Source organism: Miscanthus floridulus, chromosome 3, assembly GCF_019320115.1.
Source record: "Miscanthus floridulus cultivar M001 chromosome 3, ASM1932011v1, whole genome shotgun sequence".
NCBI classification, from domain to species: domain Eukaryota; kingdom Viridiplantae; phylum Streptophyta; class Magnoliopsida; order Poales; family Poaceae; genus Miscanthus; species Miscanthus floridulus.
Window position 1 is genome coordinate 38,507,576 of NC_089582.1, and position 25,399 is coordinate 38,532,974.

The following is a 25,399-nucleotide window of genomic DNA, read 5'->3' on the forward strand; positions in this document are numbered from 1 at the left end:
AAGTTAAAGGGCCGCCTGTGTATTTCAATAATAATAACAATAAGAATAAGAATAATAACAATAATAATAACAATAATAATAATAACAATAACAATAATAATAACAATAACAACAATAATAATAACAATAATAATAATAATAATAACAATAACAATAATAACAATAATAATAATAACAATAATAATAATAACAATAATAATAATAACAATAATAATAACAACAATAATAATAATAATAACAATAATAACAATAATAAGAACAATAACAATAACAACAAGAACAACAACAACAACAACAACAACAACAACAACAACAACAACAACAATAACAATAACAATAATAATAATAACAATAATAACAACAACAACAACAACAATAACAATAACAACAACAACAACAACAACAACAACAACAACAACAACAACAACAACAACAACAACAATAACAATAACAACAACAACAACAATAACAATAAATAATAATAATAATAATAACAATAATAATAACAACAATAACAACAACAATAATAACAGTAACAATAACAGTAACAACAACAGTAACAATAATAATAACAACAACAATAACAATAGCAGCAGCAGCAGCAGCAGCAGCAACAACAACAACAACAATAACAATAACAATAACAACAACAATAAATAATAACAATAAATAATAACAATAAATAATAACAATAAATAATAATAATAATAATAATAATAATAATAATAATAATAATAATAATAATAATAATAATAGTAACAATAATAATAACAATAAATAATAACAATAACAATAAAAATAACAACAACAATAATAATAACAATAAAAATAAAAATAAAATAATAATAATAATAATAATAATAATAATAATAATAATAATAATAATAATAATAATAATAATAATAATAATAATAATAATAATAATAATAATAATAATAATAACAATAATAATAACAATACTAATAACAATAATGTATATATAGCCGGAGCGCAGCGCAGCAGGCGCGGTGCTAGCTCACTCCATGAGACTCCCAACCAAAAACCCCACGGGGGACGGGGCACAGGCGCACGAACGGGAACGGGAGCCGTGGCCACCAACGGAAATGGAAGCTTCCCCAACCCCGTGCCACGCTCGCAGTCTCGGCTTGCATGGACTCCACCGCGGCGGCGGCGGCGGCGGTGCTGCTGGTGACGAACGACGATGGAATCGACGGACGACGGGCCGGGGCTCCGCTTCCTCGTCGACCAGCTCGTCGCCGCGGGGCGATACCGCGTACTCGTCTGCGCGCCTGACACGTAAATGCCCTCCCTCCCCATCTGCTACTCGCTCCCTTGCGATTCCTTGCTTGCGTGGTTGTTTGATCGGCGGTGCCTTGCGTAGATTCTGTGGAAGGATCACGAGATTTGCCTCGAGAGGATGTAGTAGGCTAGGGAACTAGAATTGTGAGGGCAATTGTTTTTACCGCTTCTGGCATTCTCCCCGAGAAGACGAAGCAGAGGAATTTGGGGTAACAAATTTGTATTTGGAGAATAAGTGTCACCTATTCTCTAAATAAAATAAAATAAAATAATTGTGTTTGTGAATTTCCTGTTGATCATCGCGTCATTGGTATGAAATTGTGGGGGCTAATTTTGCTGTAAACAAATTAAGGAACAGGAAAAACAAGCTTGTTTTCCTACGATGTTTTTGGGCATGGCTAAAGTTTTTTTTTTCTTTTAGTAAAAATGAAACAGTGACCATTCCTTCTTTTATATGATTAATCCAAAAGGCAGTTTGGAAGAAACAAATAACTACTACTTATGCGCTGAGCGTTGTGTTTGGGAGCATCAGCTTTGCCAGTTGCTGTTGGCACAACATGGAATCGGTCCTTGTCGTGGAATATTTTTCACCCATTAGCTGCAAATGCACCATCCAAGTTGCCGATTTGTTTTCAATGAAAAGTGTCTTTGTGGGACTACTGTTATGCAAAAGCAATTATATGGGTGTGCCTAAATCAAAGGGAAGAAACGAGATGCAATTACAATTCATTTAGTTAAATATTTTTTTTCACAGTAATGGTGATTTGTCATTTAACCTTATTATAAACATGGTTGCTCAGTAGGAACCTGAAAAAAAATGAGTGCTGTTATCTATTCATGTCAAAAAGGAAAGACCGTCTTTGGTCTTTAATTAATTGTAGTTGGCCAAGGGTCATGCTCATCCTATGGCACCAATCCTCTTCCTAACTCTTTTATTTTTGTCTACTTTTCATCAAAATGCAGAGACAAATCGGGTGTGAGCCACTCCATCTCATGGCGCACTGCACTCCGCTGTAAACGTGTTGATATAACGGGTGCTACAGCATTTGGAGTTTCAGGTTTGTTTGCATATGAGCTTTCCCATATAAGACATTTGGAATCTGTTAGATATATATGGTGTATAGCATATTTTCCTCTTTGTGTAAGGGCTTAGATGCATATATGCCCAACTCATGTACATGTTTGGGTTGTTGCCCCCAGGAATTGAGTGAGTTTCGTTCCTTCCAACATGGTACTAGAGCCTAGGATCTAGGGGTTACCTTGCTCTCTCGCGCGCTCTTCCAGTTGCGCTTGCCTGGAGCTCCGCCGCCCGTCGGCTCTCTCCCTCGCGTGCTCTTCCCGTTGCACGCTCTGTAGCTGGGCGTGGCCCCGCCGTCGCGCGCCCTCCGCGGTCGAGCGCGGTCCCGCCATCGCGCACCCTCTGTGGCCGGCGCGGCCCCGCCGTCGCACGTCCTCCGTGGCCCGTCGCTGGGCGCCCCGCCGCCGCGCGTCCCTCCTGCCGCTTCCCCTCCTGCTCTTGCTCCTCTCCGTCCTCGGCGCCTCCGCGCGCAACGAGGAGGACACCCGTGTGCTGGCGGCGCTCAAGCGGGCGTTGGACCCGACCGACCGGGCCCTCGTCTCCTGGGACCCCTCCGGCGACCCATGCGCCGGCTCCTTCGTCGGCGTGGCCCCTGCTCCCATGGCCACCGCGCGCTTCCGCTTCAGCTTCCGCTTGGCCATCCATTCGAGTGCTCTGTTTTTCTGCTTTGCTGCTTGCTCTGTTTTAGATTAGGTAAAAAAAAGGAAGAAGAGTCAGATCCCGCTTTGCTGCTGCTGTTTTTCTGCTTTTCTGGAGAAAGAAAGATGGCATCTCCTCCTATTCCTCCCTTTGGAGGCGCTCAAATCCTGCGTTGTCCAGTGATGTTTGATGGCACCAATTATCATGACTGGGTTCCACATATGCGGTGGCATATGCGTGGTCTCCGACTCTAGGAGTTTCTTAGTGGTGAGCTACCTTGTCCAGCATTGCCTGATCGTCCAGTGCAGCCGGTGATTCCTTCAGAAAAATCTGAAGAGGAACAAAAGAAGTTGCACGAAGCTTATGATGATGATATGGCCTCTTACATGTCTCATTTTCGGGCTTATCGGACTTGGTTGGATGAAGATGCTCGTGCTGGGGCTATTCTTGTTGCTAGTATGGAAAAGCATCTGGCAGGAGAGGTTATTCGGCTTGATCATGCTGCTCAGATGTGGGCTGTTCTTCGTCAGCGCTATGAGCCCTCTGGTCAGTCCACTTATATTGCCGCCCTACGTCAAGAACAACTGTTGCAGCAGGGTGACAGTTCAGTTGAGAATTTCTTTCGACAGCTATCTGCAATATGGCGTGAGCTTGACACTCTTAGTCCTCAGTTGTCCCCGGACACTTGTGACTCCTGCAGGAAGCAATAGAGCCACCTCGAGCTTCGTCGCACCTATGACTTCCTGACTCGTCTGCGCGCTGAGTTTGAGCCCCTTCGTGCTCAATTACTTGCTCGTGAGCCATGCGTGTCTTTGATGTAGGCTCTTGCTGCTGTTCGTAATGAGGAGACTCGCTTTCGTTCTGCTGGTCTACTTCAGTCGACGTCCTCCTCAGTTCTGGCTGCTCGGTCTGGAATTCTTGGTTCTCCTCCCAAAGTGCCTGCTTCAGCAGCCTCTGGCGGCTCGGGGACTCGCAACTCAGGTGGCCTTCATTGTAAGCACTATGGCAGAGATGGACATGATGAGGATCATTGTTACAAGAAGAAGAGGCAGGCTCAGTCTCAGTCTCACCGAGGTGGGTGTTCCTCACATGCTCAGTCTCAGCATCCTGATGCACAACAGGAGATACTCATGTTACTTCGTCGTCTTGCTGTTCCTCCACCTACTGGAGCTTCTGGTTCTGTCACTACTAGAACTGCTGGTTCTGTCACTCCTGCCCCAGTACTCTCTGCTGCTACTTCTCAGTCTTTTATTGAGAGACCACCATCCACTTTAGGTATCTTGCCATGGATTCTTGATTCTGGTGCTTCTTTTCATATGACACCTGATAGTACCTCTCTTTCTTCTATTTGCTCTCCTTCCATTCCTCTCACTGTTCAAACTGCTGATGGCTCATCTCTTTTGGTTGTTGGTCGTGGCACTCTTTCTTCTTCTTCATTTCATGTTCCTAATGTTTCTTATGTTCCTGATTTGACCATGCAACTTATTTCTGCTGGCCAGCTCACTGATCATGGTTGTCGTGTTATTTTTTATTCTAACTCTTGCCGTGTTCAGGATCTCAGCACGGGTCTCCTAGTTGATACTGGCCCTCGCTGCCGTGATTCTCCGCATCTCTAGGAACTCGATTGGCTTCGTCTTCCTTCCGTTGCCTCTGCCAGTCTTGTGAGCTCTGCTTCTCCTACATCGGCTTCTTCCTCTTTTGCTCAGTGGCATCATCGCCTGGGACATCTATGTGGTTCCCGCTTATCCGCTCTTGTCCGTCGTGGTGTTCTAGGAAATGTCTCTGGTGATGTTTCTTTAGATCAGTGTCAGGGCTGTAAGCTTGGCAAACAGATCCAGCTTCCATATCCCTCTAGTGGGTCTGTGTCACAGCGTCCTTTTGATCTTGTTCATTCAGATGTATGGGGTCCTGCACCTTTTGTTTTAAAAGGGGGTCATCAATATTATGTCATATTTATCGATGATTTCTCTCTCTTCACATGGGTGTATTTCATGAAACATCGTAATGAGGTGTTATCTATATATAAAACTTTTGCTCGGATGATTCGCACTCATTTTGATGCTCCTATTCGTGTTTTTTGGGCTGACTCTGCCAGGGAATATCTTTTGGGTGCTCTTCGCCAATTTCTTTCTGAGCAAGGGACTCTCTCACAATTTTCTTGTCCTGGTGCGCACGCTCAGAATGATGTTGCTGAGCGTAAACATCGTCACCTTCTTAAAACTGCTCGTGCTCTTATGATTGCTTCCTCGGTCCCACCTCATTTCTAGGCTAAAGCAATCTCCACTGCCACCTATTTAACCAACATTCAACCCTCATCTGCTCTTAAAGGTGGCATCCCATATGAGCGCCTTTTTGGACAGCCACTTGATTACTCTAGTCTTCGCCTTTTTGGATGTCTGTGCTATGTTCTTCTTGCTCCTCGTGAATGCACTAAACTCACCCATCAATCTGTTGAGTGTGTTTTCTTAGGCTATAGTGCTGAGCACAAGGGCTATCGTTGTTGGGACCCGACTGCTCGTCGTATGCGGATCTCTCGGGACGTTACTTTTGATGAGTCTCGTTCCTTCTATCCTCGGCCCTCCTCTGATGTTTCTCCTCAGGCTGTTGTTGAGCCTTTGTCCTTCTTGACTTTTCCTGATACACCTATCTCCACTGTGCTTCTTCCTCCATCACCATCTCCACCTCCTAAACCATCTTCACCTCCTCCACCTTCTCCTCCGTTGCCCTCTGAGTCGTCTTCACATGCTCCTCGATCCATTTATGATTCCAAACCTCTCGTGATTCACACCTACAGTCGTCGGCTCCTGCATTCCTCGCCTCCTGTTGAGTTGCCTTCTGATGTCTCCTCTCCTGCTGAGCCATCTTCGGTTGATGATTCTTTATCTCAGCCCTCCTCTCATTATAATCTTCGCGATCATAGCTCGCTGAAGCCTCTTGATAGGTATGGTTTTGCTGGCACTGTCTTTTCTGAGCCAGCCACATACCATGATGCCATTTGTCATCCTGAATGGCAACTAGCCATGGCTGAGGAGATTGCTGCTCTTGAGCGCACTGGCACTTGGGACCTTGTCCCTCTTCCTTCTCATGCTCGTCCCATCACGTGCAAGTGGGTTTATAAGATCAAGACTCGCTCTGATGGCTCTCTCGAGCGTTATAAGGCTCGTCTTGTTGCTCGTGGTTTTCAGCAAGAGTATGGTCGTGATTATGATGAGACATTTGCTCCTGTGGCTCACATGACCACTGTTCGCACTCTCCTTGCTGTGGCCTCTGTTCGTGCTTGGTCCATTTCTCAACTTAATGTCAAAAATGCCTTCCTTAATGGTGAACTCCGTGAGGAGGTCTACATGCGACCACCTCCTGGGTATCTTGTTCCTGATGGCATGGTTTGTCGTCTTCGTCGCTCTCTTTATGGTCTGAAACAAGCTCCTCGTGCTTGGTTTCAGCGCTTTGCCTCTGTGATCATTGCTGCTGGTTTTTCCCCAAGCAATCATGACCCTGCCTTGTTTATTCACACATCCCCTCGTGGTCGCACTCTTCTTCTTCTTTATGTTGATGATATGATTATCACTGGTGATGATTCTGAGTATATTGCCTTTGTCAAGGCACGCCTCAGCGAGCAGTTTCTTATGTCTGATCTTGGTCCTCTTCGTTATTTCCTTGGGATTGAGGTCTCTTCCACCTCTGATGGCATTTACTTATCCCAAGAAAAATACATTCAGGATCTTCTTGCTCGCTCTTGCCTCACTGATCATCGCACTGTTGAGACTCCCATCGAGCTTAATCTTCAGCTCCGTGCTACTGATGGTAAACCTCTCACCGATCCCACTCGGTATCGTCATATTGTTGGGAGTCTTGTCTATCTAGCTGTGACCCGTCCTGATATCTCATATGCTGTGCACATTCTTAGTCAATTTGTTTCTTCTCCCACCCATGTCCATTATAGCCATCTTCTTCATGTCTTGTGTTATCTTCGTGGGACCATTACTCGTCGTCTGTTCTTCCCGCGTTCTAGCTCTTTTCAACTCCAAGCCTACTCTGATGCTACTTGGGCTAGTGACTCTGATCGTCACTCTCTTTCTGCCTATTGTATTTTTCTTGGTGGCTCTCTCATTGCTTGGAAGACAAAGAAGCAGACCGTGGTCTCTCATTCGAGTGTAGAGGCCGAGTTGCGAGCTATAGCTCTTGCGACAGCAGAGGTTACTTGGCTTTGATGGTTATTTGAGGATTTCGGTGTTTCAGTTTCTATGCCCACTCCTCTTCTGTCTGACAGTACCAGTGCTATCAATATAGCTCGTGATCCTGTGAAGCATGAGCTCACCAAGCATATTGGAGTTGATGCATATTACACTCGGGCTCAGGTGCAGGATGATGTCATTGCTCTTCGCTATGTGCCCTCCGAGCTCCAGGTGGCTGATTTCTTCACCAAGGCGCAGACGCGAGTTCAACATCGTTTCTTTCTCTCCAAACTCAGTGTTTGTGATTCACCCTGAGTTTGAGGGGGGGGGGGGGGTGTTAGATATATATGGTGTATAGCATATTTTCCTCTTTGTGTAAGGGCTTAGATGCATATATGCTCAACTCATGTACATGTTTGGGTTGTTGCCCCCAGGAATTGAGTGAGCTTCGTTCCTTCCAACAGAATCATATTAATCTCAAAGACATTGCTTGTTGGATGCTGATGGTATCTCCTAACAATGCTAGGAACTCCTGCTGACTGCGCTTCTTTAGGCATCTCTGGAAAGCTCTTTGATGGTTTGGTTCCTGATCCGGTGATTTTTGAAATTTCTTCATACATACATCAGAAATTCATTCTGTACTTTTATTTAAACTCTGATTACTAATAGTTTCTTTGCTTAACTTTAGTCTGTCATGACTAATAGCTGAGCCCCTTTCTATTCTGTATGATCCTTAATGCAGGTACTTAGTGGAATCAAGATTGGAAATAATTGTGGGTACCATGTGTAAGTATCTCTGTCGGTACAGACATGATCTTAAAAACATATTGCTAGAGTTAAGAAGTCCTCTAAATTATATGGTGGAAATTGTAACAACTAATTAGATTACTTTTGGTTTTAGGTTCAGAAAGAAATATATGTATATAGCAATGACTCATGAGTGTTTTTGTGCTTTTGTTTAATCTGCAGCATTTATTCTGGAACAGTTGCTGGTTCTAGGGAGGCATTCTTATATGGGATTCCTGCAATAGCTATGTCATATGATTGGTATGCAAAGTTTTTTTTCATTGTTTTCATCTGCAGTGTTAAAACCGCTTTCTTCACACTCAGCAGCTGCTTGTTATTTGGTGACAAAAATATCTATATGTTGAATCCTTTGTAAGTATCTCATCAGCTGCTTGTTTAAGAACATGGTTAACAGTCATTGCATACTCTGTTGTGTGCTTTCAATTTCTGTTGAATCCTTTGAAGTGTTTGGCAAATGCTGTGATACAATCTAATCTAAAATATAAAACATAGAACTACTTCTAATATAGAAGCAGTTGACTGATATCTGGTGTACCAGCTGCTTAATTATCTTTTTTTCCTTTCGGGAAGCCAGTTGTTTGGCCAATGGTTGATCTAGAAAATGGATTGGCCAATGACTGTAACTTTTGATATTTGGTGATACCAGGTGCCTAATTATCTTTATTCCTTTTGGGAAGCCAGTTGTTTGGCCAATGGTTGATCTAGAAAATGGATTGACCAATGACTGTAACTTTTGTGTGCGCGCATATGCGGAATTACTATGTTTCTTCTTCTCAGGAAATTGAACTAATTCCAGTTTCATATCAACCTTAATAATCCTATGTTCTGATTATACGAATACCTCAGGCTTCTTTGCAATTTCAGTAGATATCAGGACCACAGATTTCATATAACTCCTACTAGTGTTTATTTATGAAAACCCTAAAAGTCGATTTCAATGTAGACATGTGCTCAATATTTGGTTACACCTCTCTCAGTCATGTCCTTCCATTTGCTGAATCTATGCTATTCAGTCAAAAAGTGAACTCTGTTTGATCTCCCAATTGTACAGGGTTGCGGGTCGGAGCAGTGTTAATGACCTCAAGGTGTCTGCAGAGGTCTGCATGCCTCTGATAAATGCTATCGTGACTGAGATCAAGAATGGGACTTATCCTCAAGGATCATTCTTGAATGTAGATGTACCAACAGATGCTGCACACCACAAGGTAAATCTCCAACAGTGATCTGAATTATACTTATGGATTACAATTTTAAAACTTGTATAGTGGAAGCAAATCTAAATACATTGATGAACTATGGAGCATGGTCCAGGACCTGTCAAAGTCCAAGATTTTGATATTTCTTCTGAGTTCCACTTATCGTTCAATGTTAATGCATTTTGCCTCTAGAAAATCTTTAAAATACTTTTGCCCCTTTTTTTTGTTTATGAACAGATTGAATATCTAAATATTTTTTAAATTTGTCATCAATAGGGCTACAAAATTACAAAACAAGGAACATATATGGCCAGAATTAGTTGGGAGCAAACAGTTTACAAGAAGCCTGCAGTAGAAAGTTACCAGACAGCAAACATGGATGTTGATGGCGAAAAGGACAGCGGACTAGTTACTTCAGAAGATGACCTACTGTTTAAGAGAGTGGTAAGTTAGCATTTCCAAACTTCATGCTAATCTGCCAATCACATTTGAACTTCATCTGATAGATAGCCTTTAAGAAAAATAGTTTGTTAAGATAAAAAACCATTGTGCCCCAGAACATTAGAATTGAATTGATCAATCTATTCACTTTTCTGATGTTCAACATAATGGTCAGATGTAGCCTGATTTTAAGCTATTAACTTTAGATGGGTTTTGCATTATTGATATTGATATTACACACTTTTATAAATGAGGACTACCTATATACATAAGTGATAGCTGTTTGTCTATGTCATGGTGGATCTCTGGACATTTTGTTGTTCCTCTTTTATGCTAGCTTGCTAAAACATCTCATGTTACGAATTAAAATGGATGAGTTAATGCATGGTAATAGTTTTTGTTGCTGGAATTCCATACAGATTGTAGGGAGAAGTTCCGATGGAGTGGAAGGAGAGGAAATGGACCACAATTCCCTAGTTGATGGATATGTAAGAATGACCTAGCTACCATACGACTTCCATTTTCTCGTAGAACATATCTTCTAATACATATATCTTGTTTATTCCAGATCACCGTTACTCCTTTGGGTGCTCTTTCCCGCACAGAACCAGATGCCATACCCTATTTCAAAGCTTGCGTCTCACGTCTGGTTGACAATTTCTCTTCTCTTAGCCCTTCTTTTTCTAGAAGCAGAATAGGATGAGCCTAATACAGCTGTTTATTTATCACCATGATCAAATTTCATGTTGCTTTTCCTAATCCATCGACCTTGTTACCATACATGGGCAATATTGCCATTCTTGCTGTCTGAATGTTATGATCACAATCAGCACATATTCTGCTTCATAGCAGAATTATGCATTCACAAAGAGATGCCCTGCTTCTTCATCATGCATCTGACTCTTCTTCTTTGTGATGCTTCCCAGTGACCAGGATGCTTACCAGACCGGCCAGACAGGACCTCCTGATGTCGTCGCTTGCCCACAGAGTAGCGAATAATCTACATAAATATCAAGCATATTTGAGTTACTGCCACACTATGTAGTAACGATAATTCATAATTTTTGTGGCATGTATTCATGAAATAACTCAGTTTCTCTGTAACTATGCTTCATCAATAATTCAAAGTTATTGTAATTCCATGGCTTCGTTTTATAACTATTATACTTAGCTATTAGCTCGTCATTATAGCCCATTTGATAGTAATAAATATAAGATTTAACCAATCACGCATCACTCTGGCAATCATATCTTTTTTGGAGAAAAAAATATGACCAAAATAACCCCGAAGATTGTCTCAAGCACAAGTCACAGAGGTGAATTAGAATTTAAAGATGAGAAATTAGCGCTAAGAAGGGCATTATGGGAGACGTGCATCAGGAAGATATTGTACGTGAGAAGTGTGAGGTCTAGAATTTAAAGAGGAATTCTGTTCTGTACCTACGATATCTATTTGTGACCATATTGGCCCTGTTCGTTTGGCTGAAAAAACAAGACAAAATATTGTTCCGGCTGAATTGATGTGAGAGAAAAATACTGTTTTGGCTGAAAAAAAAACCGAACAAGAAGGATTTTAAGACAAGCGAACGGGGCAATTATTGCAGATTTATGATTCTTACAGGACCAAAAATATCCCTCTCCAAAAGATGAATTTACATTAGACATTCCGTCCAAAACGTAAGACGTTTTCTAGGACTGCTGTACAACATATATTCTCTGTCCTAGAAAAAAATATAATTGTGTTAATTCAAATCATATTTAGTTGCCTTAATCATCGTTAGTTGGACTGAATTTTTATAAAAATATGCTAATATTTATAATTTCAAATACATATTATTATTTATTAATCATAAAATATATTATTATAGTGTACCTTTTTGGAATGATCATAAGTATTGATAATGTTTTATTATACGTTCATTTAAATTTAGGATAGCTTAACTTAAACCAAATCTGGAAGCATTCATTCGTTTTGAGATGGTGTTTGTTTCAAAAGATTCATATAAAAAAAATCTTGCTCAACAACTCCTACATAGGTAAAGTATAACCCGTGCACAGGATACCTTTGGATCCACGATAAATACATACGGCTACACATACGAGTGTCGGCAAGCCGGCTGCTTCCGCTGGAAGATATTTATTTCTGTCCGGGCAATTTGCGATAAATAAAATAAATAAATAAATAAATAAATAAATAAATACAACCCAAATTGTCTTGGACTACTCTTTCTGGATTATATATAGAAGCATTGATCGATACACTTTAAACCTGCATATATTTATCTAGTCCAAAATACATGAGCACGACCACTTGGCAGCCATTCGTGCACGCGTGAGTAAACAAGGGACGCGTCCGGGCACCAAGAAATTGACAGGCAATTTAAAAAATAATGTAACAAAAAAGCAGGGACAGATACACTCTAACAACCAGCAGCCTCCATCCCCATACATACACACAATGCAAATACGTACACACAACTGTACAAATACGACAGAATTTAAGGTAAGGCACTTGAGCAAGAAGTGTATGTGTCTATGACTCTATGTACAGAGAGCTCAACCTCACACTCATTTTTCAAGCCCAACACAAAGGTGACATCTCAACCTCAAAGAAAGAAGCAAAAGAACAAAGGGAAAGCATCACACACAAAAGCATAGAAACCTCTCTCTTCTTCAACCTCTGAGTTCTCTTTTTTTTTCTCCTTCGGTTTCAGAATGCGAAGGTGGTAATGGCCTAGTACCCTCATCAAAGACAAACCATAGATATATAGTACTGAAGGATGGGAGGCCTACGCACGCACGCACGCAAGGGAGCTAGCTAGCAGTGCTGCTCTCTCACACTGTACCCCACATAAATAGGTACACGCCATTGCTGAGCTCCTTCAGAGCTTGAGCTTGAGGACAGCCGGGTGGCGGTGCGAGTCGATGAGGATGGACCAGAGGACGTGAACGTCCTCGTCCTGGCACGACTGCACGTCCTTGTACAGGATGTGCATTCCCCTCCCTGCCAAGCAAAGTCACGTACCCCAGTACGTTATCTATCAATGCAAATCAAATTGTGCAAGCATATGCATGTTCAGAAACAACAAGGCAGGCAGGCAGGCCAGCAAGAACTCATGGTGTTTCAAATTGCAATGCAGCATGATCACAACAATTCAGATATGATGAGTGATGATCAGAGGCAGAGAGACAGAGGGAGATGAACTAGAACTACTTACGGTTGCGGCGCTCGGAATGCGCCCTCACCCACATCCTCCTAAGAGGGGAGAAGAGGGAGTGGAGCCACCCCATCCCCACGGAGAGGGCGGAAAACGAGCTAGGATCAAACAAATGTGGCTGCGCTGCAGGGCTCCTGTGCAAAAGGAAAGGAAATAGGCAGCAGCAAGAGGATGCCGGGGTAGTAGAGAGCGGGTAGCCATCAGGGGGGGCGTTGCTTTTGGCACGGGGCAGGGCAGGGGTGAAGTCTATTGCACTGTTCTCAGGCCTCAGGCCACACAATGTGCTTCCTTGCAGCCCACTCATGGTGTCCTCAGCAATTTATTCTGGTATCTTGTCCCTTTCCCCTCCTCACTCTTCTTCCTACCTCCCCTCGCTTTCCTCCATCCCCCTTGCATTGGAACCGCGATTTCGCACCCCCCACCCCCAAAAAAGAATATATACTGGTAATGCAAGTAAGGTAGTAGTAGTGCCACACCAGAATGTGGTTATATATGTCCTATATGTATGTATGTGGATTTCATTTTTCCTGTTGGATGTACCTTCTGCAAGCTGAGCAGCTTTTATAATTCTGTATACTTTGAAGAAGCCGAGTACTGTTTGGTCAGCCTTTGCCGCCATCCTTGTGTTTTATGCCATATCTTGGTCTCCCCTTTCTTAAAGGAAAGAATGTCTTTGAACAAACACTAATGGTCGTCGTAGCTTTTGGTTTTAATATTTGTATAAGGCAGGATACTGATTTGCTGGGTCCGATTTGCCGATTTGGAGCTATTATGCACTTAAGCTAGTGCACAAAAAGAAGGCATAATAAAGAAGCTAAATACTGACATATCAATAGTCGCTAATTTGTTTTAAGTAATCATTAACCTTTTGAATAGATATTGCACTGACTCAGACTAGTAAGTAGCACATACCTTTTAGATGTTGTCTATTGTGTTGTCGGTACGCTGCTCTTGTCAGTGTGTATATGTACATGCGTACAGTCTTTGACCAAGACTCGCATATTAGCTTCTCCAAGCTGCAGAAAACAATGCATGAGGTGGTGCTCTTAATGCTTGCTGAAGAGGTACAAACAACTGAATGGCCGTCCCAACTTGTATATATACTCTGTCGATATTAGATACAATGTAGGATTAGACAAGAACACACAATGTTTTGGGCTGGTAAAGTTTAATATGCTTCTAAGTTCTAATATATAGAGTACCAAACAGAAGCCGAGGGAACAATTAAAAATGGTGCAAACAGGTTGATTTGACCAGCAAGGGTCACTGTCCGTTGTTGGATTGTTCTTCTAGAATATTGTGTAATAATTCGTTCAAAAAAGAAGGATAGTGTGTAATAACAAAGAAAACATAATGTTGTCTTGTTGATTAGATGCAGACAAGTGAATGGCCATCCATAATTACACATACTACCTTCGTCCCTGAATAAGTTAATTTATGAGAAGAGTGCAAAGATTTATGACACCAAAGTAGTATTATTAAACACAACATAAAATATTTTTCATAATGTGCTTATTTGGTTTCATAAATATTTGTGTTTTTTCTATAAATTCTATCAAACATATAAAAAAAGTTTGACTTCATACAACTCTAGGAGTTGATTTTCAGGAACAGAGCAAGTATATAGTTTACTTTTACCGAACAAGTTACCATTTACATGTAAGGTTGTGAGATTTTTATATTCTTTCAACAGGGGAGCGACAAAACAAAAACAGAGGAGAACAGTAAAAAAGGTTCAAACATATTCATCCATCAAAAAAGGAAAAGCTCTACATGTGGACCACCCAGGGTCTTTATTCTTTGTTTCCTTGTTATTCTAGAATGTTGTGTAATAGCGAGGAAACATAAACTACTCGACTTAGCATGTAAGCAAAATGCAATTCACTCATTATAATCACTGATCAGGTAAGCCCGAGCCTTACCAATTGAAGTTCTTGATCTTGGCCACTGGTCTTCTTGAACACAATTTACTGGCCACTTATTATATGCTGTTGATGCTTAATATTGACAGGCCCCCAGCAGCACCATCAGTTCACATCTGTCTGGTCCAGACTAGTGTAAGAAATTTCAAAGGTTTTGTGTTCCATCACCATCCTGGCACACGAAACAACTTCACCAACAGCAGTTTGTGTGACTTGCAAAAATAAAGTGATGCGACATCACAACTAGTAACAGCAAAAGAAGAAAAAGAAAAAAAAGCCACTGTAATTGTTATTTTCTTTCAACGTTGTTCTAAACAGAAGAAAACAAGTTGAGGCGTGGAGCAAAACCAAGATATTCCATTTTATTAATTTGAGTACTAGTTATTCTTTCTGCACATGAATATTAACAGAAGTGCTGATTTGGCACTGGCAAACTGTGTTTGAAGGATGAAGAATACATATAGTTATAGGACAGACATCAGTCCTACCATTACTTGTTGTGTATTGCTGACAATTTAGTAGCTGATTCCTGGCTCAGATGCAAAGAAAATTATTTATCCAAACAAAAAAGTGAAATTGGAGTGTAACTTGAAGAGATATATTGCACCTGATAAGTGAGAACATGGTTTCAGAGCTCATCAGATGAAACTAGAAACACTTGCAGACTGAATTAGGCATTCTACATAGCAAACTGGTGGCAACATGCAACGAACAGCGAACAGGATAAGCTTTTCAACAACAACAACAACAACAACAACAACAAAGCCTTTAAGTCCCAAACAAGTTGGGGTAGGCTAGAGTTGAAACCCAACAGAAGCAATCAAGGTTCAGGCACGTGAATAGCTGTCTTCCAAGCACTCCTATCTAAGGCTAAGTCTTTGGGTATATTCCATCCTTTCAAGTCTCCTTTTATTGCCTCTACCCAAGTCAACTTCGGTCTTCCTCTGCCTCTCTTCACGTGAACAGGATAAGCTTTTCGTTCAAAAAAAATGTTAGCAATTTTAGGATGTTTTATACTGTTGAAGAAATCCTTGTGCTAAGAGCAAACTACATCAGTTTACTTTCTTTTTTTTTCTTTTTTTTTTTTTTGCGAAAGATCAGATTACAAAACAATTTACAATAGGATGAAGGGGACGACTATGGCCCAAACAATTTCAAGCTCCAAATGTTTTTCTTCATTATGTTCATAGCACACAGTTCTGTTCCATGTCTCACTTGGAGGATGAGTAATTGATGGTGGTTAAAATGGACATAAAATGCATACACATGTAGCGTTATCATTTCTTACTACAGGTCTCAATTTTTGTAAATGAATGCAACAAATAAAGCAAGATATAATACTAAGTATGCAGAATCATAATAGAGATATGGAATTTGGCACTTTGGCTCAGATAGATGTGTGATTAAACCGATAGACTTTTTAACCTCAGTTTTGCCTGTTGCCAAAATTACAGCACAGTCCAAGACCCTTGCAAGAGCAAGATGGCCAACAAAAATCTGCATCAATCGTAAGCCAGTAACTGAAGACACATGAGATTAACAGATGTTAAATCATCCCATGTGAAGAAGTGCAAATTCTGAAAGAAAAACGGCCAGAATTGAGCTATATTAGAAGGTATGTTTCGTTTCACTGCTCCTTGCTTTTTATACTAAAACAAGTCCTCTGTTCACGTGCAAACATCGTAAAAATGATTCATGGTCATCTAAGTAGTAAATGGAAACTGCATGGAAGCAATCTTTCTCATATGCAGAAATGCTAGTCACTTATCTGGAAGACGATGTCTAGAAACAATTACTGCGACGGTAACATCTACACAGAATTCTGTCATTCAGACTATTTCTCACAAAACTTGAAAACATTGTTGACATTGCATCCTGTTCCAGGGCAACCATTAGACAATCATTGTGTAGCACCCGGTTTTAAAAACAAAATCAGATACACACCATATGTGAGTCCAGGAAATCAAATCTCCCATATAGCTACAAATAAGGGTAATATCAATAGACAATGCTCAATATATAACGTACTTAGTATAAGGAATATAACCTTAGATTGCAAACAGCGGAAAGACAACTTCGATCTTTCACAAGGACAACTGACTGGTTGATCATAATCCTAAGTTCTCCAAACTCTAGCAATCTAGTACCCATCCGGGATTTTTATCTAAATAATTGAAAAATAAAGCAAGCGTAAATACATGTCGTACTCAACAAATATAACATGGGGTTCATGAGACTCAAAAGGTTGACACTGGTTTAACTTCGATTTGCTTTTAGTGAGTTATCTTTTAGCAATTGGGTGGCAACAAGTTTATTCACAAACGCATGTAAACACATGATCAGGTAAACATGAATAATGAATAGCATAAACAGTAATCATTAGTGAGCATCTTCATCATCCGTATCATCAGCGTTCATCATCTATTCGGTAAGGGTTCCAAGGTCGCTCGTGACCGTGAGCACGGCTGATATACCAGTTTTACACTCTGCAGAGGTACACTTTCACTGTGAGTCGTGATTTACCCTTTCGTCCGAGGTGATCAACCTCTTGACCCACTACCTAAGAAGGTCGACAGGGTTCACTATGAAGCCTTTCAAAGATTCGTCTAACAAGTCATGATTGTTAGATTCACTCGACAAACATATGTAGAGCCTCCCTTTCCGATGGCACAATGACACGTAGCTTATACACAAGAGGACAGAGGCCGCACTATTCTTGATTCGTCAAGCTATTCTTACGCCAATAAAGGTAACCACTAATAAGCTAGAAAATGTCCTCATACTGAGCTAAAGCTAGAGCCATGTGGCCCTCACAGTTGTACTGTAAGTCCCGGATGACCACTTACAGATAAGTCCTTAAGGAGAGAAATCTAGAGCACCATAAAAACAGTCCAATGCTCTAGCCCCCTTATTCCATATTGTTAAAAAGCATCTTTTAGTATTTATTGCATATTTCATTAGTCAAGTTACAAGATCATGACTTTGGTTTGAGCACTAGCTTCATATTGCCCAATGCAATACCCGATAGGTAACAAGGTACAAAGTAACAAAGTACTAGGAAATCCTTAGGGTAGTCAAGATAGACACATGCAACATGAATTAAATAATTAAAGGTGTATAGGATAACAAGGATGATCACATGCTATACTTACCTTAAAACTCTGATCTTCTTCTAGTCCAAATCTTCAAAGATCTGCTTCTTGATTTACCATATATAGCTCACCGACTGGACATGTTCATAAAGCACCACACAAACATCCATGCAATCATACACGAAGCAAACAATAGGACTAAATTAGAATAGTACACCAGCAAGTAAAAAGTTTTAAAGATGTTCTACACGTTATTACGAACACACAGACACAAAAAACACTCTAATCAGAGCTATAACGAAGAAGTTATGAATTAAATAAGATTCCTTTAATAAAATAATAGATTAAATCTAACCTTGAATTTCAAAAGTTGAAAATATATTTAACATTAGGATGAACATGCAAATTATGCAATTACGAATCTAACGCAACTTGAATGGGTCAAATTGGAGTTAAAACGAAGAAGTTATGGCCTAAACAAGGCTAGTGACAAAACTGTAAATAGATGAAAACATATTTTGAATCTACCAGAAGGAAACTACGCTTTCAGAATAGAAAAACGTATTCTAGGAATACGCCATGGACTGTGGGTTGGAACTTAAAATCTTGCGGGGGCTTTATGCAAAATTAGCAGGCGAAGGGGTATGGTTAGATCTGGACTGTTGGATCTAAAGTGGACGGTGCAGATTAAAAACGAGGAGGGAGAGGGAAATGGCCGGCGGCCAAAACAGTGCCAGCATGGCGGTTCCTCCATTGACAGCGACGAGAAGCTCGCCGGTGTACACGGTTAGGTCCCTAGAGGCCATGGTTTCACAAATTGATGACACCAGGAGGCAGCGGGGACGATGGAGACCTCAGGCCTGTTTGCTTGAACTTATCAGTCGACTTATCAAATAGAATCTACAGTATTTTTCTCTCACAACAAAACAGCTTTAGATAGCTTATCAGCCGACTTTAATACCAGCCGAACATGCCACTCACCTAGGGCTTGCTCGCGGTTGATGGCCGGACTACGGCGACAGACGGCGAGCTCATGTGAACGACGACAGTGTGGGGTGAGCAAACCAGAGCGAGAAAAGAAGAAAGAAGGGGACGACGACTTCGCAAACTCGACGCGAAGCTCGGGATCGACTTACGGTGGCAGCGGAGCGGCTAGGCGAGCACGGCGGTGGCAAGCTCCTTCTCGGTGAGATCTAAATAGCACACTAGGGCTGCAGCTGTGTGGCGACTTGAGATGGGGTTCGGTAGGGAGGCAGCGATGGACATGGCCGGCGGTGACCGAGCTCATCGGTGCAACCAAAAAACGGTCCTAGAGACCACGATTCGACACGGGGATTACACGGGGAGAAAGAGGACGGCGAGGCGAACTCACCTCGGCACTTTTCGTGGTTGGAGATGACACAGAGACGATGCGCGGTGCTCGGTGATGGATGGCTATGGCAGCGCTAGGGCTGTGGTGGTGGCGCGGCGACTCGACGAGCGAGGTGGCTGCTGCTGAGGGTTATGCGGGGTATCGGCACTGTGCGGACGGCTGCTATTTATGGCCCGGGGAGCTTAGCGTGCACGACAAGGCACGGAGACATGGCAGCGTTAGGCTTCCATGGCGCGGCAGAGAGTCCTGGGCGGCTACGTCGCAAGGAGGAAGAACACTGATAGATGGGTCCCACCAGTCGACGACCGAAGTAGCGGGGCCCGCGCGTCAGTGGAACATGGCGGAAGAGAGGAGGCGGGTGCGTCCACACATGGGCTTTCCTACTGGGCCGCCAGCTGGGCTACGGGAAGAGGGAGAGAGGCCGAGCGGGGTTGGAGCCGAGTTGGGCTACGGGAAGGAGAGAAGGAGATGGGCCGCGGGGTAAGGCTAGCGCCAAGGAGAGAGGGGAGAGGGACAGTGATGAGGACATGACCTCTATACATATGACCATGCTTGGAGAACCATTTGGAGACCAAGGAGATCAGCGAGGGTGTCCTAAGCAAGAAGGAGGTCTGAGGCTAATTCGGTTCGAGTCCCCGAGGTGGAGGCCCAAAGCAACTCAAGTTCGAGTCTGTCTCAGGTTCTAGGACCAGTCTGCCTTAAACTAGTCACCCAAGACGCATTTGGACTCTGTTTTCGATGATCCATATATGGATGGAAAGATAATTGGATAAGAAAGCCAACCCAATTGGTTTCATGTCAAAAGACCTTCGAAATCAATGGGAATCATCGAAACAAGTTAGCTTCCAGAATCTATCAGGTGCTGCGACACCGTCTTTTGGTCCGTTGGACCGTGTATCGTGTTTGGGCCCATTAGGGGGCACGTCTAGGGGGGTGACACCCAAGACTCTATAAATACTAGCCGTTGCTCTCCTTAGAGTTTGGGTTTTGTTTAATTCTTGATTTCCTTGTGAAACAGACGTCGTTTTGCTACAACTGTCGCCGCCAAGGCCGCTTGCTGTGAACCAGGGCCCCAGTTCTTGATCTTGTTCACCTGTGATGATTAGTCCTTTCGAATAAAGACTTGAACTCCTTATTTTCATAAGCCTCATATTTATTTGCAATTTTAGATTGCGTTCATCCCGTTCTTGCTTGTGTTCTCGATTCACTTGCAGGAAAGCCTTCTCGGTAAGGTCAATCGCGTTCGCGTGGTTGATAACCAACGGAACAGTGGTGTAACGGTTGCGAGGGTCCGAATCAGTCTTGGTTCGAAGCCTAGATCATGAACATCGAGTCTCCACCAATCGACGCTATCATACCTTTCGAAAGATCGGGCCGAGTCTACATCAAATGGTATCAGAGACCTTGTTGCCCGTTAGGTATAACTTTGTTTTCCCCTTTAGATTGTTACTATTTTTGTATTACCTATAGTCCACAAAAAGCCAAAAAAATACATCATCATATATTCCCTATCCTATAGCCTCATTGTGCCGTGCAATTTCATCTCTGTTTCATGTTGTTGAGTTTGTGCCCTAGGTCAAGTTCTGGTTGCTGGTTTTAGATCGTTTTTTAGTCCAGTTTGTGTTTTTCCCTTTATTTTTCATCATAATCCATGAACATCTCTAAGTCTTGTTGAGTTTCCTTTGTATCCATCAAACCCTAGTCCACGCCATCTAATTTTCTACACTTGTCGTCACTGTTTCCATCAAATCATTGCTGTTGTGACCAATTTTGCACGCATTATTCCCGTTTTGTCCTCTAATTTGGAGTGTGTTCGTAAAACTGGTCTAGTTTTCACATACGAACTCGGATTTCAACGTTTCATATATCAAAATCGATCAGAAATTTTTTTAGATCCGTCTATCCCCCACTTGTTGGGGTTAGAGATTTTTATTTTGGTCAAAAAGTGGTCACAAGATCCTCTTTTCGTGGTTACAAGCTTTTTGTCGATTTTGAGCATGTCTTCTGAAATTTCCACAGGCCACGTCTTTCACTTGTTTAAGCTCATATTTTCTATGGTTACTTCTTTTGTGCTCCTAAGTGATGAAAAAATATCAAAAAATAAAAAGAAAAAGTCAAAATTTCTTAAAAAAACAACGACAGGCCAAAAATAGATAAAAAAGAGAGGGGCAAAAGAGGAACAATATCTAGAGGAGCACATAGAGAGCACCATTTGAGCTGTGTTTGCGTGTGCTGATTTCTACCTTGTTCCTAATCATATTCTTGCTGTTCACATCACTTGATACATATGGTACTTGGAACGTGAGTAGGCCAGCAACTAAGACAAGTACTTGGGATACTTATTCAGTTTTGCTATTCAGTTGCGAATTTTGCTATTCCTTGCTACTATATTGTGCCTGTCCAAGCTCCACTTTCTTCTAACTAAGTATAGATTTGCCTTGCAACTGTTACACTCAAGCTACAATGGTATCACAGTCACCGACCGATTGCACCACCTGTTGCTTTGGTAAGAACACTTGTAAGACCGTGGTAAGACGCTTGAGAGTTAAGTGCCTTGTTTTTCCTTGTCCACAACCTAAGTAGTTGGTAGGGATAATACTTTTATGTTGTCTTTTGCTGTCTTCTAACAATGACAGGTTGTTTGTATCCACCGACTTATGATGGTATAGGTGCTGATGAGTACATGGAGTGGAAAATTGCCGTCGATAACATATTTGCTACTCGCTTTATGTGTCCAAGGAGGAAGGTAAAAAATGCAGTTAGTGTTTTGCGACATTCTGCTTTATCTTGGTGGGAGTCTTTAGATCCTTCTGATAAGCCTCAAACTTGGAATGATATGAAACTTCTTATGCGAGAAACCTTTGTTAATCCACCTCCTGTTTTGACTTCATATGATGAGGTGCACCATTTAGAGGAAGAGTCTGTTGTTATTCCTCCTGCTATGCCTAACCTTTTGCAGGACAATGTAGAAAAAAGTGAGGATGACGTGACAGAAAATGAGAAGCTCACAGCCTCATGTAAAAATTCAGAACCATCAACTATTACCCCTGCTGAACATGAGAGCAAAGGTAATGCCCATGATGCTAAACTCACAGAAGGTGAGGGTTCTCTTGATGTGCTAAATTTTTTCACCAATCATGCTATGATAGAGCAAATTTTAGTGGAGCATTCACTTGATTTACCTTTATCATAAGATGATTTGCTTGATGTTTCTTGTGACGAAGATGACTTGCATGATGATATTTATGTTATACCCATGCAATCATTGAAGAATGATCACACTATATGTGTGCTGAAAATGAGCACTTATGCTGAAAATAGACTTGTTATTCATAATGCTAGTGAAGTTGATGAGCTAAAATTGTTGTCTTCTTTAAATACTTTGGGTTACATTGAATTTGATGTTCCGTGTAATCTTAGTTCTTTAGAGGAGAAACTTTATGCATATGCTGATTTGCCATGGTTCTCTAGACATACATATCATGTTTTTGTTAAATATAACAACCAAGGGCAATATTTGATACAACGAGTTTACATTTGTACAAATCCAAATTCTTCTTTAGTTGTGTAAATTAATGATCAACTAGAGGACAATAAAATCAACATTGTTGTTATGCCATATTCCTCTAGTTTTGCTTTTCGAACATAAGTGGAATCCGAAGAAAGGGAGCATATATTTCTTGTTAGTACTAATCTTTTGCAGGATAGTATTTGCAAAGATCATGTGTATTTTAATCGAGCAGACTACATGTCTGTAGGACAAGACATGCTATAAACCTGGACATGTGGTCATATTCTTTCTCACAATATTGTCCATTCCCATTATTTTGGAAACCTCGTTTGTCCTCATGTTGTGCAGGATCGACTTCAAACAAAATCGACGCCGAGGACGGCTTTTCGTCAAGAAAGGGAGGATAATGAGGACATGACCTCTATACATATGACCATGCTTGGAGAACCATATGGAGACCAAGGAGATCAGCGAGGGTGTCCTAAGAAAGAAGGAGGTACGAGGCTAAGTCGGTTCGAGTCCCCGAGGTGGAGGCCCAAAGCAACTCAAGTTCGAGTCTGTCTCAGGTTCTAAGACCATTCTGCCTTAAACTAGTCACCCAGGATGCATTCGGACTCTGTATTTGATGATCCACATATGGATGGAAAGCTAATTGGATAAGGAAGCCAACCCAATTGGTTTCACATCAAAAGCCCTTCGAAATCAACGGCAATCATCGAAACAAGTCAGCATCCAGAATCTGTCAGAGTGCTGCAACACCGTCTTTTGGTCCGTTGGACCATGTATCGTGTTTGGGCCCATTAGGGGGCACGTCCAGGGGGGTGACACCCAAGACTCTATAAATACTAGCCGTCACTCTACTTAGGGTTTGGGTTTTGTTTAGTTCTTGATTTTCTCGTGAAACAGACGTCGTTTTGCTGCAACTGTCGCCGCCAAGGCCGCTTGCTGTGAACCAGGGCTCTAGTTCTTGATCTTGTTCGCCTGTGGCGATTAGTCCTTTCGAATAAAGACTTGAACTCCTTCTTATTTTCATAAGCCTCATATTTATTTGCAATTTCAGATTGCGTTCATCCCGTTCTTGCTTGTGTTCTCGATTCGCTTGCAGGAAAGCCTTCTCGGCGAGGTCAATCGCATTCGCGTGGTTGATAACCAACGGAGCAGTGGTGTAACGGTTGCGGGGGTCCGAATTAGTCTTGGTTCGAAGCCTAGATCGTGAACGTCGAGTCTCCACCTATCGACGCTATCATACCTTTCGAAAGATCGAGCCTAGTCTACATCAGGCAGGCCTTTGGACCATAAATGAAAGAGAGGGAGAAGAGTTTTTCTTTTTTTTTCTTTTTCTAAATTCTATTTTTAAATCTATTTTCAAACCATTTCAAAAGCATTTGAAATTATTTTTGGACAACACCACTCATCATAAAAATAAGTATGCATCAGCATGAATGCACAAAAATGTTTCTAAACCCTATGAGGAATTCCAATTTAATAAAAATTATTATTTACCTATGTTTTGTTGAGCACAAAATACAAAATTAAATCAATTTATATCTTTTTCGAAAAGAGTAAATTTTAGGGTGTTACACGCTGCAATCAGTTGACATGTCTCTTTCAATGTCAGGATCCAAGAAAGTAACAGAGTTTCTTCATTGACCTAAACATGAACTTGGTCATAACTTTCAAATATAATCAGCCAACTGACTCTAGGATGTCTAGTTAAATGAATGAAAAGCTGGTGAGACACATGGAACAGACTAATTATATTTAATCAATTTCGAACAATTAGATTTTAATGAAATTCATCCTAAGGCAGCTGATTATGTGATAGGACTTTGCTCTGGCAATATTAGCAGTGGTAACTATGATTCTAGTGTATGAATTAAGCTTGTTTTAAATAAAATTTGAGACGCACTAACAGCATACAATCCAATCAAATAACTTCAATATTAATTCGGTGACTCCAGTAGTCCACTTGATCAAGCAAGACGCTCAATTCTTTCAAACAAGGTAGATGCTCTTACCAAGCAGATATGGAATATAAAATATGGGTAAAAAATGAAGTTTGATCTCCAGTAGTCCATTTGATCAAGCAAGAGGCTCAATTCTTGGTATGCCTGTGAACATATGAGATCCAAAGAACAGTGGCCTATAATTTGGGATGAAAATGATATGGATATTTTCCGACCGTATTCGAAACTGAATCCGTTTAGAGGAGTTGAGATCTGTCCGTATCCGAGTCCAGATATCCAACATCCGATACCGTATCCATATCCGAATACTCAAATCGCATATTTATGATGTCGATATCCAATCGTATCTTATCCGACATAGTTGACACTATTCATATTCGAATCCGAATCCGGACACAAATATGAAAACAAATGTAATATCGATGATATCCGTCCGTGTCTGATCCGTTTTCATCCCTACCTATATTGCAGTATCTTTTTTTATTCAGCCTATAATGCAGTCAATACACATCAAAGATGAAATATTATCATCTATTTTGTCACCCTGTGACTTGATCAACTAACTAGTGCTTATATACAGCCAAATATGTTTCTTTGGAACGTTTCATTTGACGGTGATTGTTGGGTAAGAAATCACACTGGCATCAAAGTTTGAACACAAGACAAAGTTGCATTCATTTCA

General features: G+C 41.3%; 1 protein-coding gene and 1 pseudogene across 1 annotated transcript; one reads left to right on the plus strand and one right to left on the minus strand.

Moving 5' to 3' along the window:
- The first annotated feature begins 1,017 nt into the window (after window positions 1-1,017).
- Window positions 1,018-10,777, plus strand: LOC136545487 (uncharacterized; annotated as a pseudogene).
- Window positions 10,778-12,049: 1,272 nt separating this feature from the next.
- On the minus strand, window positions 12,050-13,172 carry LOC136545488 (uncharacterized). The gene is made up of 2 exons (XM_066537507.1): window positions 12,854-13,172; window positions 12,050-12,639 (listed from the first exon to the last, which is right to left on the minus strand). Exons 1-2 carry the CDS (start codon window positions 13,155-13,157, stop codon window positions 12,518-12,520), a joined length of 426 nt encoding a protein of 141 aa, XP_066393604.1. The 5' UTR covers window positions 13,158-13,172; the 3' UTR covers window positions 12,050-12,517.
- Between the last annotated feature and the right edge of the window lie 12,227 nt (window positions 13,173-25,399).